This window comes from Ambystoma mexicanum, chromosome 12 (genome assembly GCF_040938575.1).
Source record: "Ambystoma mexicanum isolate Mex_15411 chromosome 12, UKY_AmexF1_1, whole genome shotgun sequence".
NCBI lineage: Eukaryota > Metazoa > Chordata > Amphibia > Caudata > Ambystomatidae > Ambystoma > Ambystoma mexicanum.
The window spans coordinates 158,899,085-158,926,516 of record NC_090936.1 but is presented as its reverse complement, the minus strand read 5'-3'; the positions used below and the strand labels follow the sequence as shown (position 1 = coordinate 158,926,516).

Below are 27,432 nucleotides of genomic sequence, written 5' to 3'. Positions count from 1 at the left end.
TTACGGCAGGCTTCACTGATGCAGTAGGCCGATGGTACCCAGAAGTTGGAAGATCCTGTGTCAAACACCACAGTGAAGTTTTGGGGTGGGGTCCCAATACTGACTTCTCCGTAATACTGAGCCTGAAATGGGAAATAGAAAAGCAAGTTGAGTTTGAAACCCTGAAATGTATATTCACAGAAAAGCCTACAAGACTCACACAATGTGTACAATGATTGTATCATCAGACTTGATTCCTGACGGGAGCTGATTGGAGCCTAGGAGTAACAGGGGTTAGATCTGGGGCAACTACAGTTATACTACATGACCTCACTCCCCTAACAAGGCTTCAAAATAAAGGGGAAGAGTAGACTACAAAATCTGAGGGATGAGTAGCACATATTTACCCGGAATAACTTAAGTGACCCACTGCCTCATGTTACACCCATCCCTCTTTTCAATATCTCCCGTCTAAAAGCCAGGGCATGTGCATCAAGCCATTGACAACATACATGCGCCATAGTCATAGCTCCACCTCACCAGAGAAATGAATGGATCTGATGATCAATATACAAATCAAAAAGCTAAAGTGGTCGCTGTGGGGGACCTGGACTGGTAGCTACACTACCCTGTTCAGCAGGCAGCCCAGCAAAGACGATCCTGAGCACCATGGACAACTTAGGCTACAAACAGTGAGTTTCTTATGCCCACTCACAAAGATGGACATACCTCAGTTGTCATTTTGATACCATCAACGACACAATAATCAGGAACAGGCGCCTCACCCTAGGCATCAAAGACTCTGCCCTTAATTGGATCACCTCTTTTATTTTCAAACACTAGCAAATCATTTGCCTCACTTTCTCCTCCACCACTTGCCCCGTCACAAAAAGGGTGCCACAACTGGCCTCCTTTTCACCCCTCCTCTTCAACCTCTAACTACACCTGCTGCCAGCTCTCATCCTGTCACACAACCTTACCTGCTACAACTACACAGAGGATACCAATATAATTTCCAAAATTCCCAAGATTCCAGACTCCCCACTTCCCAACCTCACCTCTTGCCTGTTGGATATCCACGTATGGATGATGACCAACCACCTAATCCTCAACTAGGGAAAATCAGAAATCCTAATATGCGGGAAAACTGCTCTGATCCCCTAATGTTTACTGTGGCCAATTGCCCTGGGAGACCCACCTGCCACCTCAAACTCCGTATCCAGAACCTGCCACTTCCACTTACGCATCCTAAAACAAATCTTTCCCTAATTCTTCTATTGCCAAAGAGTGTCTGCAATGCTGGCCATCATCATCTCCTGTCTAGACTACACCAACTCCCTCTATCTCGCCATCCCGGCACGCCAGCTCAGGAAATGTCAGGAAATGCAAAACGCAGCAGCCAAAATGCTCTTCGTCATCTCGCCCAGAGAATGGATCACCCCCGCACTCCGAAAATTGCACTGGCTCCCTGTTAGCCTAAGAGCAACCTTCAAAGCCATGTGCATCACACACCAAGCACTCCATAATACAGCACACAAGTTCCTTAGGAAGAAAATCATCCACTACCAACCCACACAACCCTCAGATCAGGCTCAGCCCTCCTCCTCGCTATTCCCTCTTACCACTCCACCAGAGTTGGCGGCTCGGCTTTCTCTATTCTAGCTCCCACCATCTGGAACACTCTTCCGCTGCAGATTCGCTGCACCGCAAACTATGTTTCTTTCCAAAAACTCCTCAAAAACCTGGCTATTTTCCACATTACCCTGAAACCCCTCCCTAAAATCATCCAATTCCAATCTGAACTTAGAAACACTCAGAACCAGGTGGCACCGGCTGTATTTGTGGCGACCCCGACCTCTCAACACGTGGCTGCGCCGGCCGCTTTCACGGCGGTCCGGACCACACACATTATCATACACCAATCATGACCCCGGTTTCCCACAAGCACCACTAGCTGAATCCGAGTCCTTCATATATGAAATGTCACAGGATTGATGAGCCACTGCACCTGGTATGTATGGGCAAACATGCAAATTGCACCCATAGTGGCTGTGATAGAATCCCCACCATCGCAATTGGAAAGATCGGGATGTAGTGCAGGGAATTGTCATGGGAGGACATGTGCCATGCACATGTCTTGCACCAGTAGGCCAGGTTGGGTCCCCCATGCAACACTCCAGGAGGGCAATCAAGAACCAGCCCCGGAATCGCTCTGGAAGGAAGGAGGGGGTGTAGGCAGGTATTGCCCATTTATGAATTATAGAATGGGCCGCCCATGGTAAAGGTAACAATTGAAAAGTTTCAGTAAGCGCTCGAGACCTAGGTAGACTCGCCATGTTATCCACCTAGAAGAACCTGGAAGTACATCCCGTGCTACTCTTGTTGCAAATAGTTGGAACTTAGACTGACGCTGTTGATAACCATTTTATCGCAGCGGCGAGAATCGACAGAAGAAGCTACTTGCATGTGCTGGCGCACAAACAACAAATCACCACTGAACTCTGCTAGATACACATAACACACCACTCTGGTGGACACTGGCCCCATGCATGGCTACCCACACACATGAGAATACTACAAGGACTTTGACAAAATGTGGTTGTGCAGTTCACATAAATCTCTGCCTACTTACACCAGACTACGCCTCAATACCTCTGACATCAGAATGCAGCAAAGACCTATGACAAAAATTGGACACGCTGTACACATAGTGAGTCTCTAGCACCTATGCTGTCTCCTGACTCCTCTCAGGGCCCATCCACGTGCCTGACCTCATGGGTTTCTCTCTACCAGAGCCTGGCCAGCCCTGCTAAGCCGTATTTGGCCAAATGCACACACGCATCCTAATCTTACTCCATGACCTCCAAAACTCTGGACTTCGGCCCTCCGAGGGTGTTCCCACTAACAGTGCATTGAGACTATAATAATGGAAAACGATGCTATATAAATGACAAATACAATAAAATACAATGTTCCCCTTAAGCCCTCTTAATGCCCATCAGTTTTGGTACAAGCTAATATTGATCCACAAAAAGCTGTTACTCCTCGCCCATCAACTTGAGCAGAAAGAGAGCAACAAATTACCCAATAAGACATTCATACAAACTAAGAAGATTAACTCGAAATATTTCACGAGCAATTTCACTGAAAGATATACAAAAATGTCTCCCTCAGTAGTGCACCACCCCAGTTACTGCGACTTTGGGAGGGCACAAAATACTGACTCCCATTACTGCACCCAAGCAGAGCAGGGGTTGCAGGGGTGTCCCCCGCTCTCCTTGGGCGCAGTAACGGGTATCGGGGGATGCAGGGGACAAGAAAGTAAAAAAAAGAGAAAAAAGAAGCACCATGCAGCGTCAGCTCTGACCCACATAAGTGTGCCGGCGTAAAGGTAAGTGGGGTGGGACGGTCGGGTAACGGAATGCGGGCCGGGGACGTGGGTAAAGTGATCTATTTGATCACTGTGCCACGCAGTAATTGGCGTTGCCATTTTCGTCAACGCAGTTACGGACGGCGCAGTGATCACATAGATTCCTTTTGCTGTACCCAAATAACTCCAGACCAAACCATTCACCACACAGCACTCTGAATGCACTCAACAATGTGCTGAAATGGATGACAGATATTCTAGCACCAGTGGCATAAAACAAACCTAAGGACAACCTGGAGAAAAAGCGTTAACAGGAATCTCGCTCTGGTGAAAAGTCAGGGAAGAAGGCTGGAGTTCAAATCTGTCACATTTAATCCAGCCCCTAGATGACCTGTCACATGGTGTGTATGCTAAGGCTAACACATGTCTGCATGGCGCAGACAAGTAAAGTTCTGAATATTGCTGAAGCTCCAAACAAAGCGCACAAATTGTTTGGAATATGCACAGAATTGTTGAAGCCAGATCAGATGAATCATGCTATCATCCCACAACTTGCCAGATGAACTGGCGCCCTTCTCTGAGATCGAAATAAAAAAATATAAAGCACATCTTCGAAGCCCAACCCAATGCAATCGCCAGTCACTATCATCCCAACCCCAGGACCCACCACAAGCCACCAGTTTCACCCCTTTCAGCCCCATTACGGAGACAGAAACTATGAACACGGTTAAGGAATCGAAGCACCATGCAAAATCAGTGTAGTCGTCCTTATAGATGGTCAAAATTGCTTCTCAATTATGAAAAGCCACCATCCCTTCTCTACTAGAACAATTAAGGAAGATACATAGGTTGTTTCAAGTGACCACCCTTTCTCTATCATTAAAAGTAAGGAACCCAGAAAGATGGCAGTATTTCATCAACCCACACCCCAAACGTTGAGTGACTGCACACCAGTGGTCGAAGTGAGCGGGAGCGGTCGGGAGCGGTGCTCCTATACTTTTTTTAATTACCTTGTACAGCTCCTATACTTTTATTTTAAAAAGAAACTGCTCCGGAATGAAACCTTCACTTTCAGTGCACTGCACTGAACGTTCCCTTAAACAGCAGGTGCAAGTGTTTGGGGCGGGGGTGTATTGTGTGTGGGAGGGGTTGTGGCAATGGGGTTTGTGCGGACCAAGGGCAGGCCAGCAGGGAACATTGTTCCACTACTTCTTTTCGTACACTTCGACCACTGCTGCACACCAACATTTGATGAACGGAAATCCGGTGTCAGACCAGCCAGGAGTACTGGGTCACGCCCTATTGTCCTCTGGGATAATACTCAGCTTTCAGTCTTCATCTGGAGGACCTGTTGCCACATACGGCGCTGTAGAGCACGAAACACTGCTAGCATGTCTCAAACACGTAATGCGCCTGAAGGACCCAGCTTTAACTGGGGTGCCTCTTTCCTCATGTCCAAACATAGCAATTGAAGATCTTCTAAGACCCTCACGCTTTCTCTTGTAGGTGCTTCTGCGATTAGCCCAGTTCCTCTGGATGCTTAATGCTTACACAAGGGCCTGGTCTCTCCTATCAAAACGTTAACATCTACCGTTCATCTCTATGCAGTTGAAACCCAGTTTGCATACAGACTAAACGACGGCCCAAGATAAAATAAATACATCAAAGAATGCCTGGCCTTTCCCCAGCGTGCATGGCTACATGCTTGATCCAAAGCACTCCTACCAAATTTGGTGATGCTTAATTGACATTTTCATGTAAAAAGAAATGCTGCAAAATATGTGTTTTTGCTTTGCTTTTTCACTTCTCGAGCGGTACATGCGGGTGGACGGAGTCCACCCATTTTTTTCAGAGGGTGGACTCAGCCCCTCCCCCCCCAGATAAAATGAGAAACATTGAATGTCCTCTTTGAACTTATGAATTTAAGCCGACCTCTGGGACCGAACCGCAGTCTCAGGTTTGCAGGCGGACACTTCACCACTGCACTATATGACCTGATGGAAAATAACAAACAACTAAAGCTGAAGTGTCTCATTTTGGTACTGTAAATCCCGGGGAACACATTTGTCTTGGTTCTTGGAGTTTAAACATGCACACCTTTTAACGTTTTCGAAAACACTGGTAGAAGAAAATATCCTCTCTTGGTTTTGTGTGTAGGTTTTATGAAAGGCAAATGCCATTTGTCCTGTGCAATCTGGGTGGTTATGCAAAGCCAATTTATTGAAATGTGCATATTTCACCTTGATATGCTAATTTCTGGTGATGTTGCAGCCCATTGCGTTTGTTGTTGAGTCCCCCTGCTTACATTTTTAGGACTGCCCCCTGGTGGAATAAACATATGTACCCACAAATCGTTGCCGAATATGGCAGACCACAGTAAAGCAACCATACACTGAATGAACATGTACACCCTGCTACTATAAGACACACACACAAACACATGCCGCACAAACACATTCAGACACCAACTCACCAAACACTCGTCTACACAAAAGCAGACACACACAGACACTGCACATTTCCAACAGACACAACCACAGCACACCACCATTACCCCTATCACACAAACATATCCCTCTGACTATGTGTATGTCAATACAATATGCTACGAACACACATGATGACCCCAGTCCTTATGCTTAGGATGCATTTAATGTTCATGCTTGGAGACAACACACACAAACATTACACTGGTAATGTTATACATGCACGAAATTTGCATATGAGCACCAAACATAAACACAACATGCATATACAAAACACAAATAATATGGATATGCATCATAGTCAGAACACAATACCCAATGCACAGAAGCACATTCACAAAATGGACATCTACACCCAACAAGTAAATTCTCTATGCACATACAACATGCAGGTCATATTTATGCACATACGCAACATGAATATGCACACAGATTATGTTTGGAATGCATGTAGGCAGTAGGCACAGATCACACACTCGCACATACACACATGCAATACGGATGGAATGTACTTAAGCACAATAAACACATACAATAAGTTGAAAGTGGAGAAGCATGGGAATACCTTCATAGCGAGCATAACAACAGACATATATATTCACACACAGACATGTTCAAACTCTCATAGACCTAAAAAGACACCCTCAAAAGTAAATAAAAAGAGGACATTTAGCTGAAGAGTTATGTTTTTACATATACAAAGGTAAGTACATACACTCAGCCTAAAGGTAACCAAATGTGAAATCTACAAACTTTGGAAAATCCAACAGTCAGATAAGTAAAATGTAGTCTAGAAATAGTGGGAATACCAAGTCTAAGCTCAATACAAGAAGGCTATAATTTGGAAGTCTGTGTAAATTGCAATATGGGGACACATCTGTGTACAATTCTCTGGCATAGTCCCCTCTGTTCAGTAATGACTGCACTACCAAGTGCAAACAATGGACAGACATCCACGTAGTCCCTGGCCCCAGTGCATTCTTTGAACTTGGTAGTGTATTTTCCATCTTGCCAATAATAAAGTTCTATAGGGCAAAAACAATTCCAGTACTATTCTATGGAATCGAGGCCAAACCTCTTCTATGGTCCATGGATTGGCAAACAGTAGAAATCACCATCTGGAAACATGTATTGGGTTTGCCCAAAAGCCTCCAGTTGGCCTCACTTAGGCATGTGTTAGGCCTAAAATCCCTTAAGACCCCAGTGTAGTGGAAATTGTTTTCTTTGTATAGATCCATCTTGGCGCCAATGACAAACACATTGTATGAAGATCTTTTGGACCATCTGAATTTAGACTCTTCCCTAATCTTGGGGGAATTCAAGAAGGTGGCAGAAGACTTATTGGTCTACTGTGAACAAGATAATCACACACCGATCACAAATCCTCTGAAGGTTAAGAAAGCAATCACAATGAGAGATTGGATCACAACATCAGATACGGTGAGGGCCTCCTCTATCCCTACATCTTTCTTTAAGTATGGTAAAAAGCAGGGCTTTGTTCCAAGGTACTTAATGAAGTTCCCAGATATCAAAGGAAAGCAGAATTCCATGAGAGTACGTTTGAACCTGATTCAAACGGGTTCGGTCTTGGCCAAATGGGGACTCACAGAAGGGGCTCAGATTCTGTGCCCTGAGTGTATAGACCTGAGTAACCAAACGCTTGAGCATCTATCGAGATTCTGCAGAGGAACGTGGGATATTAGGGTTGAATACCTGGGTAACGCAGGACAATTGATCGACTATCATCAAGTGCATGATTGCCGGCCACGATATCAAATTGACACTAAATGTTATAAGAGTGTTGCAATACACAGGATTCATTCTACAAGAATATTGGTAATTTACTCTGCGGTTAAAGGAAGGGAGTATTCCTTCCTTTATTTTTATCTTGATTAATTTTTATTATGTGAACATGTCTTCTTTCTCTTTTCTTTCTTCTTTTCTTCTTCTTCTTTCTTATTTAAAGGAAAAATGGTATTGAAATGGTGGAATTGAATGATTAATTAATTTTATCTAAGAAAGTTTGTGTAAAAAACCTAAATTGGTTATATCACAATAAATTTAAAAACAAAAAAAGAAAACAATTGTATACACCTTTTGCCATCTACTTGATGCCGATAGGCAGGGACTTGTATTCCCATGATTCCCGCCAGCTGGCAGATTCCATGGGGATCCATTGCTTTTCTGCCAGCGTCAAACTCAGATGCTAGTGGAGCTGCTTGTAGATTTCTATGGTGGATCAGATAGGGCGTGGCGGATTTGCTATTTAGGAAATGCACCTCCACTCCACTGTAGAACTCCTTGATCCCTAAAAGGCATGCAAACAGTACCTTTACCCATGCTTTATATAAAATGTAATTGTGTATGAACCTGTCATCTTTAATACTCTTTGCGCCTCATAGTTGGCCAACCTCATCTCTTCCATTAGCTTCTTCAACAACCTCATTGCTGAGGCCACAAGAATCCTCTTCTACGTCCGCTTGTAATGTTTGGAACAGAGGTGATGTACCCCCGTGTTCTAATGCCTCATCTACCCTACCCTCTCCTCTCACCTTCCCAAAGGCTCAGAAGCAGGGCCTTAAATTTGACAGTGATCTCACACTCCAACAGTTCATTGCCTTCGCTGCAACGGCTTCTAGGCTTACAGTCCGGAACACCTGAAAGATCTGCTGCATCTCATATTCTCCACCACTAAAACCTTCATCTCCACTCTGGTCCTCAGCACGTGGTCTACTGTTCCAGCATCCTCAGGAGCCTCAGTTTGTGCTCCATGCAACTGTTTTCACAAGGTCCTGAATGCTGTCACCTTTAGTTTCCTCAACCTCTTAGACGCGCTGCATGATGGTGGGTGAGGCTCAAGGGACGTCGAGGGGTGGCTGTTGATGCACAGTCGCTTCCTCTTTAACATTGTCTTTCGGTATCAGGTAATAATATCCCTATATATATGGTTGCCCTATGTGTGTATGTATAATGTCACTGGGAAACGGTTGTGATGACATTATATAGGTGACCATATAAGTACTTCCAGGGCAATAAACATTTTTGCTTTAGGGTGAAATGTGTGGTCCATTGGCGGCGTTCCTCCGTGAGACGGAATAAAGTGGACTTGCTGATAATTTGGTAACAGCAGTGCTTTTTGGAGAGCAGTACAACAGTGCTTCGGGTTGGCTGAATCCGCTTCTAAACACATGATGTATGTTTTAATGTGTACATATAATTTAGTGTACATAGTAATTGCAAAATTAGAATATTAGAACACCGTGTAGCCACGAAGTAAATTAACAAATATTATAATGTGTGTGTCCAGGTCAGTGGCCTCAAAAGTGAGAATTGTAAGTAAGACAACTTGAAGCATGTCTCAGGATTACACACAGAAACACTAAGTGGCCTGAATACAGCAGAAGGGCATCACTTGCTCGTGGTTGCTTGAAATCCAAGAATAATGGCGGTGAAGTGAGAGCATAGGGGATACATGGCAGCCTGCAATATCTGCATAACAGCCTGCAAGGGATTTCCTCGTGACAGGCTAGTTGTGACCTCACAACTGCTCTGTAACTGCTCTGTAATCAGTTATAACGCTTCAGTTGTGAGGTCGCAATACCTGATCCTTGGGCCAGCACAGGGTAGAGCTTCAGCTGTCACGGCTGCACTTGATTAAAGCCGTAAACACCTTTTCACATTCTTTGCTTGCAGAATAGTTTTTGCGTCACTTTACAGCCATTCATGGAAAAGGAACTGTTATGGTGGAATGAGTCATTTGTGCACTGCGGATGATGTCTGCAGGTTATTACGTATTTAAAGGCACAAAATGAAAACCTTTCATTAAACTGCGTGAACTATTTTCCTGCAAAGCACTAGGGGTTGCATTTTTGCTCACTTTAAACCAAACAGATTCTGTATTCATTTATTTGCATTTTAAAGCGCTCAGACAGCCCGCAGGCATCGAGGTGCTGTTACAGGAATTGCTTGTTTTTTGTAATCGTTTTTTTGTCTTAGTTGCGTATTTATAATGCGCTTAAATACCTAGAGGTTTCTAAGCGTGGACCCGGGATCAAACCTGTGTTGCTTCGTGTTGTCTTGCTTCCAAGGCGAACACGTTGCCGGTGAGCTATCCTCCCGGGACCACGTATATTGAGTATATGTATCAGGCGATGGAAGATCTCTGGCATTATCTTATGCATGAAGCAAGGTATTCATGGGAATGGCAGTGTGTGGCCATGTATTATAAGGAATGAAGTACCCCCTACCATCCATAAAAAGGTTCTGTGACCTTATAAAGGAACTAAGCCTTTGACCTCAATCCTCTGCTTGGGCACAGAATTCCTCTGTGACTTGCAATATCCTTATAACGTATGGTAGAAAGCACTATATCCCATGTATAATCGGAACTAAGCATATTGTGATAAGTGAGCGCAGTGCAGCTGTGGGTCAGGCACTACCCCACTACCCCCCATAACAAGCCCACTAGCTTAGTATTATTCCGGTGTTAATTCGGTTCTTGCTGCCACACCTCTTGTTCTCTTTAAGACTTCTGGGTTGCCCCGTGAGAACAGACGGTGTCGGCAGCTAGAGTGAGTGCAAGCGGCCAGTGTTTTTTGTCCTCCGGCGAACAGCTAAAAGCTGGTAAGTGGTATGCATATTTCGTTTCTACCCTATCTCGCCCTTCGTTTATTTGAAATAGTAAGCCATGCAGTTACGAGGCAGTCAGAATTATCGTTTGTGTTGATGTCCCCAAAAATAATAATATTTATTTTTTTTGCTACAGAGAACTACGTTCAGTACTTGGGACATCAAGGCGCGTGACAATTTTTGATCCGAGGCGCGGGCTGATGTTGTGGTCCGGCTAAAGGTTGCTATTTGCATACCTCTGTTCCTTGAGGGTAGGAGGTTCAGAACATGCGTATTACCTTTTAATTAAATTAAATCACAAGCGTGTGAGAGCATGACCCTAGGGTTCCCCCATTTCGGTTGATCACACGTGGTTTTCTGGAGTACATGGAGAAATTTGTATGTCCTCTATGATTTGGGATAAGGTTGTGTATAATCACGTGGTGTATCCAACAGGCACTGGTTCAGTTTCTACTTACCACATTGAGTAGCAACTATGGGGCTGTAGAAATAGAGTTCTTTTTGGCACTACCCCCAATATATTTAGATAGATCTCGAAAAGTAGTATTGTGCTTACATTAGTTCTGTTGTTTTCCTTCTCTTGGTTCAGAGATTGTGTTTAAACATCTATTTTGAAGATGTTCCCCTTATCACCGAAATTGAGCAGTATTTGCATTCGCAGAACTGAAATTGGTGAGTCTCGCATGTGGTAAAGTATAGCCTTGTGAGCAGATTTGAGGTACATTGTTAACCTTGATCTCTTTTCTCCCTCTCTTTTGTCTCCCCTCTTTCCATTTTCTCCGACTTTTCTTCTTGTCCCCATCTCTGATGTAGCAGGTTGCATATGCTAAAGGTCCTCATTGTTGGAAGCAACCTTTACTTCAAGATACACTTCAGCTTCTGCAAAAGTTTTTTCCACATGTCTTGGATGTTGTCTTATGACTGTGTATAGTGGGAGTTGTTTTGGATCCCCTGAAGAAGTTCTAAAAATGTGTTGTCATTTGTATGTTGAACGAAACATGTTGGGCATATAAGCACCTGAAATTGTAGGGTGTATTTCATATTTGCCAATTGAGTTGCGATGGTCACCCCAGTAGCTGCTTTTTATAAAAAGAAGGGGTAGACAATCAACAAGCAAGTGATTTATTACACACCTCCTACTAACTAAGATTAGAGGTTGTTTGGAGGAGCTACTTACCAAAAAGTTACTATACACCAGGGACACGCTAATTGTGTGTTGTACCGAGTAGATTTGTATATGCAGGAGCCTTGTTGTAGAGTGTATAGGTGACACTTAGGCCAGTAGGTGTTGTTGTTTTTATCAGTTTATCATTTGGAACTGATTTAGAATATATAATGTGGTTTTGTTTGATGTTTTAGTAGAAGTGCACTATGTTTTACACTTTTGTATAATGTTCTGACTTCATTTTAACAATTATATTTTGCATTTAATAAATTAATATTGTTTGTACATTGATTTTTTCTAAAAACCTTCGACTGGGTCCTTATTTGGTCCATGGACCGGGAGGGGGATGATGGGTAGAGTTGCATGAAGAGAGAGAAGACCTGTTCCCTTTTGTTCAATATTGTCCACAAGACTTTCATAGAAGTATGGAACAGGCATCTTTAAATTACTCCGCTTGTATTTCTTTGTTGTTAAAAGTTAATTCGGTTCATGCACTTGTTTGGCTGGTAACGGAATTATGACCATTTTACCGCACCGCTGGATTCTGAGTTTGGGGGTAACGTGGAGGATTTACCTCCAGAATCTAGATGGAGGTAAATCCTCCACTTTACCTCCAGGAATTGTCAGTAAATATGATGAGCTCCCCATGGAGTCCTGCAGGCTCCAGAAATGGGGAATAACACAGTAGTAACCCCAATCGTGATCTTGTGGTAAATCTACAGTATCACGTGGCAGTAACGATAAATACATTTGGAGGTAATTCCATCAGAATTATGACCAAACGCATAAAGAGGCGGAACACATAATTACATTTCAGTTAACATGTGAGCCTATTCTAACAAAGGGGTTAGGATGCCATGGGGGTAATTACGACCTTGGAGGTAGCCATGCCGCAATTTTCGGCATGGTTACCCCCTTACTGGGTACCGGGTCCGGGTTCCTTGAATGAGGAATTACCGGGTCATTCCAACCTTGGAGGACCCGGTAATTCCTCATTCAAGGAACCCGGACCCGGTACATCCCCATTCTCATTCAAGCCCCCATAGGGCTCAATGGGAATGGGGAGGGAGCTAACAACGGGCCCGTTAATAACGGGCACGTTGTTAGCTACCTGGTCTGCTAGCGGGACCCGCTAAGGGCGCCTGGTTTTACCAGGCGCCCTTTGCGGGTCCCGCGAGCAGACTCGTAAAGGGGCGTGTAAGGGGTTGACGGCTCCAGCACCATTACTGGCGGCATTAACCCCTTAGCGCCAAGGTCGTAATGACCCCCCATGTCTCAGATTTTATGGTTAATTTGCATTGTAAAAAGGTTGTGAGCAAAATATTTTTCTGGTAGTGATCATCTTATTTTTTAACCGAATTGGGATTAAGTTTGAAAGTAATGGTAATGTTGGCTACCCGCCAGAGGTGCTAGTTCCTGTAGTTTCTATAATGTAGGGGCCGGGAGATATCTAAACCAAATGGAGTGTGGGGCACATCCGCACTCAATAAATGTGCCCCTCAGCTAAGAAATGCCAGCATGCCCCCATGGGAAGTGAATAGATTCAATAAGCACTTGTTGTGACCAATTCACATTTGTTCGTTGGCGCAAAGTCAAGTCGAATTCATATTTTTGTAGATTTCTTTTTATTAATGGTCCAAAATCATTAATATCGAATATTCGTTATGTAATAGCCGATGCATGGTGAACGTCTATGTTGCATGGTGTACGCCTTTGTTCAGCGATCTTTAGGGATCTATATTAGTTAAAAAAACAATTGTCTGAGAATTTCAATGTTTTAGAATGAGGTTCTGCAAACTGTGGCTCTCCAGATGTTTTAGACTAAATCTCCATATCAGCTCTATCCAGTTCAGTCAATAAAGAGTGATGATGATAGGCATAGGACTCATTTAGAGTTTGACGGTCCGGCGGGATAACGGCAAACTGCCCTTTTTGTCTCCGCCAGCCGATATCCCGGTATGACCGGGATATTACGAGCGGCGGAGAGCTGGTAAATTCCCATTCCCATGGGGTCCCAGAGGAGCATCGGATGGGATTTCCTGAATCACCGGCACTGTTAATGATTCAGGCATTTCTTTGCTGGTAGGTGCATGATCTACCGGCAGGTCAGGACTGCCGGAAGATCAGTGGCCCCCACCAGCAAACTTGAAGTGTGCTGGTTTGGAAAAAATGCTGGAGCTGAAATTACTGGCTTTTTTCTGGCATTTTTTCCAGACCGGCACACTTGTAATGAGGCTAATATTCCCAAACATCTGGCGAGCCACAGAATGCTGATCCCTATTTTCAAAGAAAGAATCAAAAACTAAAATGATAAAATATCTGGGAAGCAGGAGAAATGCTTACCTGAAAAACCTTACACAAGTAGGTGTCAAAAAGGTCTGTGGACATAAATGAACTGAACCAACAATGGCTTAATATTCTGGAGACAAAAAACAAGTTGTTCCTTGGCTATTTCACTAAGGGACCGGTTCCTGCGATGTCAGTGAGAACGAAGGACCACCACCATAGTGTTAAAATGGGACCCAGGAGTCTTTTTACTATTTCAATATAGTTGCATTCTAATTGTAACAGCCATTTCTGCTTTGTGTGGCTGCGTGTAGGAGTCCGCGTATGTTATTTGGGTGCATGTGTGAATGAAAGAGTGTATGTTGTATGGGTGCACATGTGATTGGGAGGGTGTATACTATGGGTGTACATGTGATTGGGAGGGTGCATACTATGGGTGCACATGTGATTTGGAGAGTGTATACTATGGGTGCACATGTGATTGGGAGGGAGTATACTATGGGTGCACATGTGATTGGGAGGGTGTATACTATGGTTGTACAGGTGAACTTGTTATGAATGCTGTGAACATGAATGGGTGTACAGGTTAATGGGTGTGGAAGCGAATGCGTATGAATGCTGAATTAATGTATGTGGTTGGTTGTGTGTGTGCTGGAGAGTGGGCCTTTGATTTGGGGTGTGCTGGAGGGGTCATTTACTTTTACAGGGCATCAAGGTTAAAGCAAACAGGATAAGTGCTGTTACTTGGCTATATAAGGCCTGTGTTAGGAAAGATTTCTCTTTCCCTCCATATTCTGTGGACCCCAAACCTTTTGCTTTTGACTTTGAACCTGTCCTGACTTTTTATGGAGAACTGAAGCCTTCATGTTCACTTCCCAGGCATTTTGCTCATTTGTCATGGGGAAACTGATTAGTCCTTCAGGCTATCAGTACTGGGAAACTATGTTTCCCTTTTGTCTTTTAGTTTTGACGTTAGCAATGCACACAGCATTTTACAGTGCAGTACAGGGAGACTTTGTATCACCCTAGATTTTACACTGGGGATTTTTTGTTACTTTATAGTGTGCATAAGGACTAAGGTTAGTTGGACTGTGTGGTGAACGTTGCACTATTGTGTGCTTTAGTGGATTTCGAGCACTGTGCCACTTGATATGACTTATTGGTCTGACTGAGGGACTTTTATTTTTATTGTTTGACTGCTTTACATTGAATTGACACTTACTTAGATTAGCCATTTACTTACGATTAGACATTTCTTCTTATTTGAACTGCATCTGCTGCTCGCACACTCTGTGAGATTTCTGAGCACTTTGCTACCTAATTGGGTTTGCTGCTCGGGACTACATTTCCCAGCTGCACTCCCAGTTACTAAATAAATGGTCAGGAACATTCGTGCGGCGCATTTCAGCCAGTATGCGCCGGTTCACGTCGGGTCTGTGCACGCCCGTGGGGAACTGCTGTATGTCAACCCCGACTTGGTAAGTTCTTGCTTACTCAGTTTTGTTGATAATTTCTCAAGGCTTCATGGCTTTTTCTCCTGGAATATGATGCCAGGGTTTAATGACTTGCCCAGACCTATATCACAATGTTCTCTAACTGGTTGAAAATAGTGACTTTCACTAAATGTTTTTTATGTGATGTTATGTGTAAACAAAATGCATTTTTGCCTTGTTACTGCAGCCAGACTTGATAGGATTTTGTGACTCTGAAATGGAATTTTCTTACTGGGCATCAAGGTTAAAGAAACAATGATAGAGTGTTGTTACATAACTAGAGTGGGCTGCATTGCAGCAGACAGTCTCGTTGCATTTTCTGTTTATTTTGCATGTCATTTTCTACTGGGCATCAAGGTTAAAGCAAACATAATAATGTGTTGTTACTTGAATAAATGGGCCTGCTTTGCTGAAGCCTGTCTAGCTGTGTTTCCTGACTATAGCATGGCATTTCTTACTGGGCATCAAGGTTAAAGCAAACATGACAAAGTGATGTTACGTGGCTACACTGGCCTGCATTGCTGCAACCATTCTACTTACATTTTCTGACTATTGCATGGTATTTTTTGCTAGGCATCAGTGTTAACGTAAACATGATAAGGTGTTTGCTAGGTGTCTAGACAGGCCTGCATGACTGCAGCTCATCTGTGTACATTTGATGACTCTGGCATGGCCTTTTACTGCTGGGCATCAAGGTTAAAGCAAACATGAAAAGTGTAATTATGTGGCAAGACTGGCCTATGTTGCTGCAGGCAGTCTGATTACATTTTCTTACTGCAGAATGTTTTTTAAAAAAAATGTACTAGTCATCAAGGTTAAAGCAAACATGATCAGTGTTGTTATGTGGCTAGACTGCCTACTTTTCTGCAGCCAGTCTGGTTAATTTTTCTTACTGTGGTATGGCAATTTTTACTGGGCATCAATGTTGAAGCAAAAATGAAAACTGTTTGAATATGGCTAGACTGACCTACATTGCTGAATCCAGTCTGGTTATGTTTTCTTAGAGAGGCATGGGATTTTTTACTGGGCATTAAGGCTAAAGCAAACTTGACATATATTGTTACATGGCTAGACTGGTCTACGCTGGTGCAGCTAGTCTGGATATATTTTCTAACTGCAGGATAGCATCTTTTACTGGCACAACAAACTGGATTATGTTCTTATATGGCAATACTGGCATGTACTGATACAGCCTGCATGGACGTGTATAGGCACAGCCATCATTAACTTTTTTTTTACACTGGCATATATTGTGGGCAAAGTCCTTATGAAAATGATTTGGAAAATGCTTAAGTGCATTGTTGGTGACTTGTATCTGCTGGATTTTCTTCCTTCAAGGGTTCACCTATAAAACCTAATTTAAACTGTGTGACTTTTTTTTTTAAAGATATTTTTATTGATTTTACAACAAGAAACATTCAAACTGTGTCCCACTAAACCTCCCCCCTTCCCTCCTCCCCCACCGGGAATGTTCTTATCGCCGCTCTGCACTCCGAGAGTCTCTAGTTCAATTTAACTAAACATGTCCAGTATCTTTATTTTGTGTGGGCACCACTGCTCCATATAGTCACTTTGCAAGTATTCCAAGGTCACTGCCCAATCTTCCCTGAATTTCTGATGGTTCCCTTGAAGATTGTAAGTTATATGTTCCATCGTTATATGGGACCATACAGTCTAGCGCCATTGGTGGGTGTTTCTGCTTCCATTTTTGGGCTATTTCCAACCAAACTCTGATTTGTAGGCCCATAAAGTTTCTTTTCTGGGTTTTGGTGAGGGTTCTAACTTTCGGGTCCCAAATCCCACATAGCCACACCTCCTCCCCTGGATCCCCCATGTCTGGGAACATTAACTTCATGTGCGCCTTAACGTCACTCCAATATTGTTGTAGGTTAGGGCAGTCCCACCATATATGCCGCCAGTTGCCTTCTGCCCCACAGTCCCTCCAACATGCATTGGAAACTCCCCTGAACATGGTGTGTAGTCTTTCTGGCGTGTAGAGCCATTGGAGGAGAATTTTCATCCACATTTCTTTTGAGTGTACTGCTTTCGTTAATTTGGGTATCAGCTCCCATGTGTATTCCCACGATTCCCTTGGTATCGTTTTCCCCAAAGTCTTTTCCCACCTCTTAATGTATGGCCATTGTACTTCCTCCCCAAGAGAATTTATAAATCTGTATATGTTTGAGACCAGCTTCCTAGAACCATCGTTTGTCATAATGTATTTTTCAAATGGGGTTAATTCTCTCGCGGCAGCTTCTCTTATTTTGGGTGGGTCTAGCCAGTGATATAGTTGGTCGTATCTGTATTTATCTGTGGCGTTGAGCTTCAATAGAGTGGTACAGTCTTCAAATGTTCTTACCTGTCCTCCCTGCAACATATCCCCCACCATTTTGCAACCTGCTTCCCCCCATTTTAGGTATGCATTCTTCTCGAGTCCGGGGGGGATTTCGGGGTTTTTGAATAGGGGCATGAAGGGTGCTGGGTTTTTTGTTAGTGCGCCCATCTTAGTGGCTCTGTCCCAAATTTCTAGTGCCGTCTGCATAATTACACTCATACGTGTATTGGGGTGCCTATGTTTCCTCCCCACCCTTAGCAGGTGTCTCGTGGGTGTGGTTGCTACTGCCTTATCTTGGACTGCCCAAAACCTCTGGGAGTTTTCCGGTATCCATTCTTTCAATATCCAGAGTTGGGCCGCCTCATAATATTTTTTAAAGTGCGGTAGTGCACAACCCCCATCTTTTCTAGCCGCTGTGAGAACTGTGTTAGATGCTCTCGGTGTTTTCCCCTGCCATATGTATTCCGTGACCGCTTTCGTTAGGGACTTGAAGAATTTCGGGGTGGGCCTTATTGGTAGGGCTTGAAACAGATACGTATGTTTGGGAAGGATGGTCATCTTGATCACTGTCATCCGCCCCCACCATGTTATTGCTAATGGGTTCCACTTCTTGAGGTCCCTTTTTATTTGTCTTAATATCGAGGGGTAGTTTTGGGCGTATAGATGTTGTATTTTGCGTGTCAGGGTATTTGACCCTCTGCTGTGCAACCTTTAATTGGAGATCCTCTGCAATTGATTGAATCTGCTTGGAGTCTCCTGCCAGTATCAGTGTTTCTGATTTCTGTCTGTTGATGTTAAGGCCTGACAATGTGCCGAATGTTTCTATTTCCTGCATAAGAATTGGGAGGGAGTTTTCTGGGTCCCCCAGCATCACTAGCATATCGTCTGCGTAAGCAGCTATTTTATGTCCGGTTCCTCCCATGTCTATGCCCTTTATTTCCTTATTACTTCTAATCCGCGATAGTAGGGGATCCAGAAAAAGTGCGTATAGCAGGGGGGACAAAGGGCATCCTTGTTTCGTCCCCCTCTCAATCTGAATTTTCTCGGAGAGAGCTCCATTCACTGCAACCCTGATGGTGGGTGATTTGTAGTTAGCTTTGATCATCTTAATGAAGGGCTCCCCCATCCCCATTTTCCTCAACGTATGAAAAAGGAGCGTCCACTCGACTCGGTCGAAAGCCTTTTCCGCGTCCAAGGCCAATACTATTGCTGGGGTTTGAGTTATACCTATTTTTTCCACAATGTGTAGGACCCTCCTAATATTGTCGTGCGTTTGTCTACCGGGGACAAAACCCGCCTGGTCCTGATGGACCAGGCTCGGGAGTATTTGCGTGAGTCTCGTGGCTAGAATTTTAGTATACAACTTCGCATCCAGGTTTATTAATGCTATTGGGCGATATGATGTTGGAAGTTCTGGGTCTTTTCCCTGTTTGTGTATCACCAGCATTTTTGCCTCATTCATCGATGGAGTGATATCGCCCTTTTCTTTGAATGAGTTAAAGAGTTCCGTTAGGACCGGGGCCAATATATCGCTATAAGTTTTATAAAATTGAGCGGTGTAGCCGTCCGGGCCCGGGGCCTTATTTCTGGGTAGGTCTTTAATTGCTTTGATGACCTCTTCTTGGGTTATATCTTTATCTAACGTCTGCCTCTCTACTTCCGTTAGTGACGGGAGCGTCACCTCATCTATATATGTCTTTTGGGGGGAGTCGTCTGGGTGATCGGACGAGCATTGTTGCCGATAAAAGTGCTCAAATATGGCCCCAATTTCCGTCGTTTGTGTTTTCCTAATCCCTTTCTCGTCCTGCAGTGCCTTTACTGTCCTATCCTGATTTTTCCCCCTCAGCTGTCTGGCCAGGAGTTGTCCGCTCTGTTGGCCTTTATGTAATACCAATGTTTCAATCTTATTAAATGTCTTTCTGCTTTTCTTGTACGAATGGAATCTAATTGGCTTTGTACGTGTCTCAGTGATCTTTGCAGCTTCATGGTTGGGTTCTTTATAATTTCTGCATGGATTTTGCTAATTTTAGCCTCCAACTCCCTTTCCCATTGGAGGTTAAGCCTCTCCCTTTGGGCTTTTTGTGCGATTATATGACCCCTAGTAACCGCCTTCAGGGCTTCCCATTGTGTTTCTATCGGTATGTCTGGGAGGTTGTTATTATTAAGGTATTTGTTGATTTGTTCTCGAATGGTGTTTCCTATTACCGGGTCTCAGAGTATCTCTTCTGGGAGCCGCCATTTCCACAAGCCGGGGCTTCGTGGGGTAAGCATTATTTCCATCGAAAGGGGGGCATGGTCGGAAACTGAAATGGCGCCAATTTCTACCCTCCGTGTTTTTCCCAGAATGCCTGGGGTGGCCCATAGATAGTCTATCCTCGACATTGATTGGTGTACATGTGAATAATAGGTGAAGCCTTGTTGATCAGTGTTAATGTGCCTCCAGGTATCTGCAAGTGCTAGATTGGACATTTTCTGTTTCAGGGCTTTCGAGGGGGAGCATTGCCCCTGCTGTCTGGGGGCCGATCTATCAAGATTGGGGTCCCACGCTATATATAGGTCTCATCCCAGCACTATTTCCCTTGTGGCGAATCGTTCTAATTTTCCCAGTGTGTCTTTAAGGAATCCCTCCTGCCCTGTATTAGGTGCGTATAGAGCGGCGAGCGTTAGGGAGCTCCCTTCAATTTTCGTGTTCACTAACAGATATCTCCCCTGCTTGTTTGCCTCTGTTTGGAGGATCTGTACCTTTAAGGAGTCTTTGAAGGCTATTAAGACCCCAGCCTTTTTGTCTTGTGTGTTTGCCTGTAGTATCTGGTTATACCCTTTCAAACGGACCTTTGTCTTGTCTTGTGTTTTAATATGTGTTTCTTGGAGCATGATAATGTCATATCTATCTTGCTTCAGGAAGTGCTTCACTTTTTTCCGTTTGACTGGAGAGTTAAGGCCTCGAATGTTATATGTTAGGATTTTAGTCCCCATCCCATTCTTGGATGTTGGTCCCTAAGTGTATGTCTCGGAGCCTTCCTAGAGTGAAGCGCTGAGTCCCGGTGTTCCCCCCCACCCCTATGAGGCAACCCCCAACTTGCCCTGTCCCCCACCCCCACAACTGCCCTAAGACGGGCTCTGATACCTAAGGTCGCTCTGGCGTTGCGCCGTGCGCGCCATGCCCGACTGTTCTCAGGGATAACTTGCAGGGTGTTCTAAAACCCTTTGGATTCCAAGTGACGTTCCAAGCGCCCTCCTCCCCCCTCTCCGCACCTTGTTCATGATTCTGGAAGACTCTCGTCCTGTTTCTTTAGCGTTGTCGAGTTGGATTACTCGTTCTCTGATGCCTTCGTTGTGGTTACCTATCTGTTGGCGGGGGGACCTTTCCCTTTTCTTCCGGTATTTTTCCAGTAGGAATCAGCTCTATTCCAGGTCTGGTTATCTCTCGTCCTTCTTTGAGGTTCTTCCTCTTGTTCGTGTATGCCCAATATTTGTCTCCCCTCTTCGCAGGTAGTTATCCTCCTTTGTTTGTCGTCCCACGTGAAAAGGAGCCCAAAGGGGAATGTCCATTTATATCTTATTTGCCTTGACGTTAGGTATCTTACAACAGGGCCCATGTCTCTGCGCTTCTGTAATGTGATATGTGCCAGGTCCTGATACAGCTGGACCTCCTCCCCGTTCATTCTAATGTGGTCCATTGACCTGGCTTTCCTCAGGATCTGTTCTTTTTGGGGATAAGAGGAGAGGGCTACCAAAACATCTCTAGGCCTTGCGCCCGTGTCCCCCTCTCTTTTTGGGCCCACCCGGTGTACTCTGTCTATGGATACTTCTTCTTCTTCCTTTGCACCTAGGATCTCCTTAAAGACCTGTTGGACGGCGTTTTTCAGGTCTCTGTCCTCTATTGACTCTGCCATATTTTTAATTCTTATGTTCGACCTTTGTGAACGGTTTTCAAGGTCCTCGCACTGTATTTCAAGATTCTGAGTCCGTCTCAGCAGTTGTTCCTGGACCTCTGCATATTGTTGCGTCTCTTCATCGAGATTTTGGGTGATTTTCTCCAGGGTGTCCGTCCTCTCCCCCAAACTCTTAATCTCCGATCTTAGTTCTTGTAGCGCCTTCTTCATTTCATTTTTCATGGATTCAAATTGCGTCTCCATTTTGGCCATGAACTGTGTTTGAAATTCCCCAAACCACATTTTCATGTCCTCTTTAGATGCCATTTCGGGGTCTGATGTTCCTGTGGTTGCTTTCAAGAGATGTCCTTCTTGAGTTTTTTTCCTTGTGGAGCTAGAGGGGGTAGGCTGTTCCGACCCCCACAGTTGTGGGAGGCTCAGATCCTGTTTCTTCTGGGGGTTTTGGAGGGTAGATTGTGCTGTCCTCCCCCTGGATTTTGACATATGTGCTGATGTTTATTTTCGAATTGTAGGCGCTTCGTTCAGTGTCCTGCTCTCTTCCACTAAGAAGCGTTCTGGGTCCGGGGAAGGTATGCGACTTTCCCGGATTCCAGGTACAGGCCCCCCGCTACCCCTGGGCTGCCGCCTCTGTACTGTCGTCAATGGGATCTCCCCCTATTGTCTGCAGGGGGGGTTAATTGTTGCCCCCCCTCCAGAGGGTGCTGATGCCACTGAGTCTTCTCCCCCAGGGTCGCGTACCTGTTTATATGTGCACGGGTGGGCGATCCCTCACGCCCCCCCGGCGATCCCCTCTGGTCTTCCCTCCTCACCGCCGCCGGCTCCAGCGTCGTCCCGCGGTCCTCGCCAAGGTCCGTTGTCCTCCGGCGGCTGTTGTTGAGGGGCGAGCTGCTTCTACTTCTCTTCCCCTCGCGGTTCCTGTCCTCGCTGCTTCTCGATGTCCTCCCGAAGTCGCGCAGGAGCGGGGGCGGGAGGCACGGGTCGTCCCACACTGCACAGCTCCGGGGAGCCGCGGGTCCGTTCTCTGGGTCCCTCGGGCTCTCCCGACTGCGAGGGCGATTCTCTCCTCGGCAGTCGTCTCAGGCATGCGCGGGAGCTTCACGGCAGTCCCGGCTGTCCACCGCCCGTATAACTCCGGCTCTAGGCGATGTTGTGAGAGTTTTCCGCTATTTTGATGGGCTCTTTGGCGGTGCGGCCCTGATGGGGGACGGAGCGACGCTCAGACACGTCCTCCTTCCATCGCCGCCATCTTGCAACTGTGTGACTTTTGACCCAATTTCTCACAGAAAATATGCTGAAAACATGCTCAATTTGACCCTTGGTTGGTTTGGGCACCCACACTACTCTTTGTCACTGATGCATTTTTGTGGGAAACCTTAACGCCCCTCCAATATAATAAAAACTGCCAGGCGCCACGGGATGTTCCTTTCCTGTTGCATGGCTAATCACTCTTCTGGTAAGATTTTTATGGTGTTGTTTTCCCTCGTCCTTTCCATCTTTTTAAAGGATTCTTTTTGGGGCCTGAGATGGCTTCATCACACTTTGGTGAGTAGCGATACTATTGTGTGCATTTTTCTTTGTGAATGAGGTACACTATTGGTGATGAGAAATTGGTGATATCTAGATTGGGATAGCGTAGAACAGTGTTGGATTGTGCTTTGAAACATGGCGTGATATTTATTGCTTTATTGCTTTGCGAGTGGAGTTCCTGGGATCACAGTGTTGTTGGTTTGACTGCATTTAGCAATGTTTGGGTTGTGTACCAGCAGAAGAAACAGGATTTAGGATGATCTTTTTTCAATGCTGAACCCTTGATTGAGACGAAAGTTGTGATTTTGAAACTTTATAAAAAGACGACTTGAGAGCACAATGTAGTCGTTTGGTTGAGAAGGACCTGTGGTGAGTGATGCAAATGTCATTAAAGTGAGCGATCTCAATGGCTTCTGGAATTGCACTCAGGGAACGTATGTGATGGGTGTGAATGCCCAGGGTGGGTTGAAACATATTCCCTCTTTCTTTATGTTGGGAGCTACCCATGAACTTGTGTTTTATAATGGACAGCCAAATGTATGGCAGTGGTATTAGCATAATTGACCTAAAAACATTTGACCTAAAACATTTGATCAAATTGTTTTGACCTTTTTTTCAGTCAAATTTAATTAAATATATATATGGGATGGGTAAGGGTATAGATTAGGGTGAAGAGAAGTGGGTTAGTTTTGGGGGGTCTCCCCCTGCATTTTAGACCAAAAAAAGGTCAAATAAATTCGATCAAATGTGTGTTACGCTCACCTGGTCTCTGCGGAGGTGTTGGGTCACGGTTGCAGCCCTCCCGGGGGTGAGGTTGCTCTGGTCTGACTTTGCTCTCTGCGCTTAGGTAGTGACTGGTGGTAATAGGTGATGCTGCTCGGGACTGCTCCTCCATGGTGAATAGGGGGCGTGAGTATGCCAGCTTGTGTGCCTGATCCCCTTCCAGACCCCTTCTCCTAAACCGTGGTACCCGTGGGATGCGCTGTCCCTGGAGAGCTCAACTGTTGATTAGTTCGTCCTGCTGCTTCTGGCAGGGGCATTTGTATGATCTGGACCGAGTTCCTTCACTGGTCCCTTGCACGGGGTAGTCCTGTCCTGCTGTGACTGAAGCCACTATACTTCAGGTAAGTGTTCCTGTTTGCCTTTGTCTTTCCTCATCTGTTTTTGTTGTATTGTAAAGTTTGTTGCCTTGTATTGCTGTCCGTTTCACTATTGATGTTTGCTCTTTTGCTTTCTTCCCTTGCAGGTGATGTTGCCGGTCTGGCAGAAGCTGCAGAGCTTGAGGCGGCAGCTGGAGGGAATGAGGAACGAAGCTGCAGTGGGACAGTAGCTGGTAAATTGTTAACTAGGGGGCGCGCAGGGTTCAAATGTGGTGCAGCCCTATGACGGATGTTCTAACCTTGTCTTTCTTCTTCTTCACAGGGTCCTGCGTGGATGCAGAATGCGGTGCTGCAGCATCAGGATCAAGATCACTGGATGTCAGGAGATGAGTCTGCAGATGAAGCGATGAAGCACTGGTTTCCTGGAGGTGAGTATGCAGGAGAACGCCTGGTTTCAAAGGTAGGTCAACTGGTCCAAGCAACAGTGAGCATCATGTTGCACACGAGTGCACAGTAACGTGAAGCACCGGCCTTAAGGATGAAGAAGCTTATATAGCTGAGTTTCTGAAGCCACGCCCACCAGGATCGGCCTGCCTGCCACACCCTGCCACACTCGATGAATCAGCACATGAGGATGTTCTCTGGAATAAAGGCTTTCAGATCCTGGAAAGTTCTTGTAAAATAAAAGCACTCCTGCACTGAAATAAAGCAAAAGCACTCCTGCACTGAAATTAAGTGTTCCTGCTCACATCTCTATATGACCCTGGCGCTAAAGGCGCCAGGACTGAGTCCAGCCAGGGCCCCTGTGTTTATGGGTCTGAAAAGGACATAAGTGAGTCAAGTGACCTATTGCCCCCATCACTAGATGGTGTGGTTTTTGTGTTCTGGGGCCTGTGGCCATGTCAGTGTGATTAGGTCACATGTTTTAGGTCAAATAGACCCAAACCATGGCAGGTGTGGAGTGGGAAGACATGGTGTAGTCCAATGCGAAAAGTTGAGTCACACTGTGTTTTGTAAGGAGTGTGCGCTATCACTCCCTGAGGGTATGAAACAGAACCACAATTTTGAACAAATTACTTCTGATAGTAGAAAAATACCAACACAGAAAATATAAAGTCCTAAATAGGGTGACTTATTTAATTAGACACATGGTATATTTTCAAAGCCCATTGAGAAAGCGAACACGTGTTTCGACCCACTCGGGTCCTTTTCAAGGCTTGGCCTGTGTAATACTGAATGCTAAAGATAATTACAAAATAAAGCTCTTGTGGGCCTGTGCCATTGCAAATCATATAAGAAAACATTTCCAATTTTTGCCAACAGTACATTACAAAATTCAAGATGATAAATCCAGACAAAAGTAGGAAGGGAGAGAAAAAAGGAAAAGGAAAGAGCATTAGAATCAATGCATTATATGATTAAATGGTAAATTAACAAATCTATGCATAACAGCAAACTCTGTTTCTGGGCAGGCTAGGACCATTGTTGGTCATCCCCAAAGCAGTGTATTTAAGTAGATGTGTTGTCAAATTTCTCCTCCATACGTGATTAAACAAGTCCATGTGTAGTGATTCCCAATATTGTGCATGCTCAAGTGCCCACCAGTGCTAGTATGTTTTTATACCAATCTGTGATGTGGTATATGGCAAACTTGTTACCGTTGTCAATAGGTTTTTGTGGAATTTATAATTCTGTCATGCGCCAGAGGAATTACTTCATCTCCTCGAACTGGGTTTTTTCGTTAGATATTCTTTTAAAAACAGAAAAAGCCATGCTTGTAATAATAGTAAATCGTCAGACTAGATTATTAACTACATTCATTTACAAGGTATGTAATTACCTCGTATTGATGCAATATTTGTGAAGGCCATTCAAAAGCGTCCCTTTGCCCCTAGCCTTTCATTTTATAATGCCCGAATCCTTGTAAGTCCTCCAAATTTTGGTTACTGTGAACAAAGAGACCCTCCATTAGTATGGTGGATCCCAGTCATGAAGGCACATTTAAATTGCTAACTAATTTATGATTGTTAGGCGTGCCCTTCACTTACTTTGGGTTAAATGCCGCAATCAAATAATACCCACTGTGCGCGAGCAACAGATTCTGTTCATGAGGAGGTTGAGAATGCTGAAACTGTGGATAACATGGAGTTAGGAGGCATGTCTGATAAGAGAAAAGAAGTATAGTTGTGATTTTGAAACTCCCCAATCTACGTGTAAAAAGAAAACAAAACAGAAAGTATTTGGAAGATGTAAGAATCTGAACAAAGTTACTGAGAGCTGAAAGAACGGAGTACAGTAGAGTGAGAGTACAATGTGACTGAAGCTGTTTATAGTTTAATCTTGAGCCCTTTAAGCGGGGATGTCATTTGGGGGTTGCCATGGCTAGCAGCTGCTACCCGTGGGTTCCCATCTGCTACCCCTAGACCTGTCCTTGTGAACACTGGGCCTCTGGACAAAGAGGCAGTGCCAAGAACAGAAATCTGTGTTGCACCCGAAAAAGGTGGTTGTAAAATCAGCTTAATGTGCCACAGCTTTTTTCACCTGGAATCTAGATCTCGTTAGCTGCAGAAATAGCAGGGATGCAGGAAAAACCATGAAGCCGCCATCACTAACTGGCAGGGTCGGACTGGTGCATAACATTGTCTTGAGCACCAATGAAAAAGTGGCTCACAGTTGCAAATGGCAATTCATTCCTTTTGTGACAGACTGTTGAGAAGTACCCAAGGTGGAGGTTTTTGACACAATGGGCCTCATTACGACTTCGGTGGTAACCATGCCGCTATTGGCCGGGTTCCCAGAATGGGGAAATACCGGGCCATTCTGAGTTTGGAGGGCCCGATAATTCCTCCCTCCAGGATGCCGGGCCCGGACCTTCCCCATTCCCATCTGAGCCCCCATAGGGCTCAATGGGAATGGGAGAGGGTGCAAACAACGGGCCGATTACGAGCGGCCCGTTGTTTGCTCCCTCTTCCCCTCGCGGGACTCAAGGCCTCATTACGACCCAGGCGGTAAGTTACCGTCTGGGTCGTACCCTTACCACCATGGTGTAAACTACGTTTACACCATGGTGGATGGCGGATTTACCGCCCCATTCCAAGGTGAGTGGGGCGGTAAATCCCCATTTCCCATTTTACCCTTCCCCATTCCCATTTTTGCCCCATAGGGC

The 27,432-nt window shown here is 44.9% G+C and overlaps 1 protein-coding gene across 1 annotated transcript in view; it reads right to left on the bottom strand.

Moving 5' to 3' along the window:
• Positions 1-27,432, bottom strand: part of LOC138513401 (cathepsin E-like) — a 201,135-nt gene that overhangs the window by 146,875 nt on the left and 26,828 nt on the right. Inside the window, exon 3 of the mRNA XM_069628230.1 lies at positions 5-122. Coding sequence (XP_069484331.1) covers positions 5-122 — 118 coding nt within the window. The remainder of the gene's footprint in view (positions 1-4; positions 123-27,432) is intronic.